This window comes from Styela clava, chromosome 1, assembly GCF_964204865.1.
Source record: "Styela clava chromosome 1, kaStyClav1.hap1.2, whole genome shotgun sequence".
Classification (NCBI taxonomy): Eukaryota; Metazoa; Chordata; class Ascidiacea; order Stolidobranchia; family Styelidae; genus Styela; species Styela clava.
This window is the reverse complement of record NC_135250.1, coordinates 27,693,363-27,697,230: the sequence shown is the minus strand read 5'-3', so window position 1 is coordinate 27,697,230 and position 3,868 is coordinate 27,693,363. Positions and strand designations below refer to the sequence as shown.

The 3,868-nt window shown below is 36.0% G+C and overlaps 1 protein-coding gene across 1 annotated transcript; it reads left to right on the top strand.

Moving 5' to 3' along the window:
* The first annotated feature begins 275 nt into the window (after nucleotides 1-275).
* On the top strand, nucleotides 276-3,868 carry LOC120326356 (uncharacterized). Its single transcript, XM_039392631.2, has 4 exons — nucleotides 276-628; nucleotides 1,379-1,761; nucleotides 1,947-2,092; nucleotides 2,536-3,868. Exons 1-4 carry the CDS (start codon nucleotides 328-330, stop codon nucleotides 2,717-2,719), a joined length of 1,014 nt encoding a protein of 337 aa, XP_039248565.2. The 5' UTR covers nucleotides 276-327; the 3' UTR covers nucleotides 2,720-3,868.

Sequence of the window (3,868 nt, the reverse complement as noted above, 5' to 3'; positions counted from 1 at the left end):
AGATAGTGGTGATATAAAATTATTGTTGGCGCTGCAATATACACGTAGAAATAGTTGTTTCTTTTCGCCATAATTCGTATACTAATGATGGAGTAGATGTAGGCTGTAGTGTAAAACTGTATTTTGTTATTTGGTCATCACTGCAATATTACCTACGATGCGTCTACTTGTTTATTCGATGATATCCAGTAGTAGGATAAAGATGGTTCGTTTTTACTAATCGCCATTTCAATGGCTCCAATCAGTAAAATATAAACAAAACTGTTAAACGATTTTTTGTTTATTGTCAGATTCATAATATAAACAACTATACCTTTGTAAAGAAAAATGACTCAAGTTTTACCCGAACATACAGAAAACAACACAGGAATGTGGCAACCGTCATCATTCAACTTCAATACTAACAATAACAACAACAATAGCTGCTCTGATGACAGCAGTGGAGAAGAGATTTATTACGCAACAGAGGCGAATTGTGTGATATCACAACCGGCAGAAGAATTGTCGATTTTTGCTTCACAAACAGGATTTGAAATGCGAAATTCAAGTGTCGTAACAACACATATTCCCAAGCAGGAAACGCAAATGCCGTTTACGAGAAATTCCATCATAGGAGGCTTCCTCTCGGGTAAGAATATATCCAGATGGTTCCATTACATTTTAACCCACGTACATTTGAACCCATGACAATTGCACCTGTATGCTATTGCACCTATGGAATTTTTTTTTGTTTCACGGATAGTTAAACCCATACTAACCCTAACTCATGGGTTTTAGCACCCGCATATAGATTGAACCCGTGGATATACGCATGGGTTCAAATGTACATGGGTTCAAATGTACGGTCACCATCCAGATACATGTAATATGTGGGCGACCAGCCAGATGCTTCCTTATATTGAACATAAACCACTACAAATAGCATACGTCGGTGATTTTTCATCGACGACTTAGTCGATATTTAATTTGGCCCGTCTCGTCTTTTTTATTATCAATACAGGCTGTTTCAAAAATATGAGCAGCGTAGAGACATCGCGAACAATTTGATGCAAAACTGAACTTCTGTGCCTATTCAAATACCCAAAATAGTTTCGACCTTTATAATTGGGATACTGCTTTAACTGTTTTGGTGGACGGCGCGTACCCATATGTTTTTAACCCTATTATATTTGAGTTATGCTCGTCTTCCAGGTTCTCTACATTTTGTTTGTCCGTTTAGTTGTATACCAGAGCGACCAAAATAAAATTGATTCAATATCAATAATTCGGAATACTACTGTTTCAATTAGAATGGCTCAGATACGATACGTTTTTTGGTGTAAAATTCTGGTCATTTGTCGCTTCGTTACAATGAATTACCTTGCATTTTTGTTTTCAGAAACAGCCTCAACGCCAGCTCGCAAGTCATCGTCAAGTTCAGAAGAAGAAATTCAAGTCTCAATCTCACCGAGCGAGTCAGACATCTTCATTCCACCTTATTACAGTACGAATCATGCTGGACATTTCGTACCAAATTTGAGCAACAGTACGAACACAACTGAACTAAGTCTGCGTGAAAGATATTTCATAAACGAATCACTTGGGATGCAACAAATGTTCTCAGACTCTGAAATGCTTTCTGATCCCTGGAACCCTATCATCGGGTTCAACGACAGCCAGGTTAAGCAAGAAATCCGAGTTTTTCAAAATAATAATACGTCACTAATGACGTCAGCAAACTCCATGCATGGCAACGGAATAACGATGTTGGATTTGAATTCGGTAAATGACTTTCTATTTTGACATTAATTAGGCTTTACCAATAAAAAGACATCATACCCTCTAAGTTTCAGCGTATAACATATACGTTTATTTGTTGTAACAAATAATTTGCTGTCAAATATAAAAATATATCATCATTTTTCGATGTTGTAAAATTTTTCAAAACGTTTCATTTATTTCCTTAGCCGTCGAAACGCCAGAGAGGTGCCAGTCCTTGCACTACAAAGAAAAGGAGGCAAGCAGCAAATGCACGTGAAAGAAGAAGAATGCAAGGACTCAATTCAGCTTTTGATAAACTAAGAAAAGTGATTCCAACTATTAGTAAAACAAGGTATGTATATACCTAGTAATTTCTTTTTGTCTAATACCGCTTGTCACTATTTGAGACGCATCGTAATCGGTACTCCCGTAGTGTGTGTACCAGATTAGGGTTAGGCCATAATTTCATTCCGATTTTCCTTATTTTAGTTTTATTACGAGTTCGGGGATTGTCTGTGTTAGCCAAGTGGATATAAACCCTGACCATAGGTTTCAATCCCTTTACACAACTTGATGTAAAATAGGCGAACGAAATTAGCCACTTCCATTTTGGTACACATACTTCTGAAGCGACTTGTAGTCAACCCGCAAGCATTACTATTTTGATTGTGGTAAATCTATTTTCTGGCAACCACTATTTTACACTAATGCACTAAAGGTCTGTTACACTTAAGTTTATTTATAAATTTCAGTAAAATAACGACACTTTTTTGATTGTATAATATTTTACTTCAGAAAACTTTCAAAGTACGAAACATTGCAAATGGCGTTGAGTTACATCCAAGAACTTGACAGAATTTTAATCGAATCAAACGAAGAAGAACAGCAAGAAAATACAAAATTAGAAGAAGTAAAAACTGAAATTGCAGAAAATAATAACTGTGTTTTCCCAGTATCGACAGAAGCTTCTGTGGAATAGGAAACGTGTTTCAAGTTTTCGATTTGCGAATTTAACGTTATTTATTCGCAGTCTCCACCTTCACTTACGCAATGCTATGCGTAAACCAATGATAAGGATTGGAAAAAGTTCCGTCCAACTGCAAGCAAATCATGACTGTAAGTCCCATAAGTACGAGTTCAAAAAATGTTTGCTCCAATTCTTATCCCGAATTCAAAAATCGGCCCCGATTTGAGAATAACAAAATGCCGACTTCATATACTTCAATGATTTTAAACGCTCTTAGTTTGGATTTAAAGGTTCAACTCCAGAGTCCAACGTAATCTGTTGATACAAGCCTAAACGGGGAATTTTTATGGTATTTCGCATTTACAACTTTGGTTTCGAGACCAAATACCCGTTTCAGACGCCATTTTGTCTAATCCTAGTTTTCAACCATGTCTCTCCCTCGAGGTGTATGGTACTTACGATTCTTCCATGAGTCGTTTAATTATTCATCAACAGACATTTTAGTAGTTAGGCCTATTGGGTACATTGTCGTAACAACGGCGTTATATAGTAAGTATAGCTTGAAGCGCGATACGTGAATTCGACTTGTGTTGATGAAACGTATTTTTTTGCCTATACGCAATGCAAATCCTATACAAGGCGTATCCAAATCATGTATTTCCAAACGCCGCTCAAACAAGTGACATTGTAACTTAATCTTTATTTTTTCATTACAACTTACTTTTATACAACAGGTTATATTGCCAAGAACCATTGTGATTAATTTTTTTTTTTCAAGTCTGTTTCTTTATAATTTTGTTACTGCAGTGTTTATTATTATTCGTATAAAACGGAGTTCCTTAAACCGAATGAAATTTTTTGTATTCTGATGAACATTGACGTAGTGAGTATGAGGCGGGATTGATCATTTTTAATAGTTTTAAAATTAGAATAAACTATATAGTGACAGGATTTTATTTGAATTATGCCATGCAACGGAACAAAAAAAGAGCCGAAATCCCGAACACAACGCGTGTACTTCATGAACTGTTCATTGTATAATAATTGTTTTGAGAAGCAATCTTTATGATTGAGGTGTAGTTGAGCCCGAATCTTATTATTTGTCAAGCATACCATTCACCACGGAAATGTTATATTATAGGTAGGGCTGGGCATTTTCGA

Excerpts from the sequence above, each read along its gene's own strand:
- LOC120326356 (XM_039392631.2), top strand. The coding sequence starts at position 328 with ATGACTCAAGTTTTACCCGAACATACAGAAAACAACACAGGAATGTGG. Across the intron at positions 629-1,378 it reads CATAGGAGGCTTCCTCTCGG|AAACAGCCTCAACGCCAGCT; the intron begins GTAAGAATATAT and ends TTTTGTTTTCAG. Across the intron at positions 2,093-2,535 it reads CCAACTATTAGTAAAACAAG|AAAACTTTCAAAGTACGAAA; the intron begins GTATGTATATAC and ends ATTTTACTTCAG.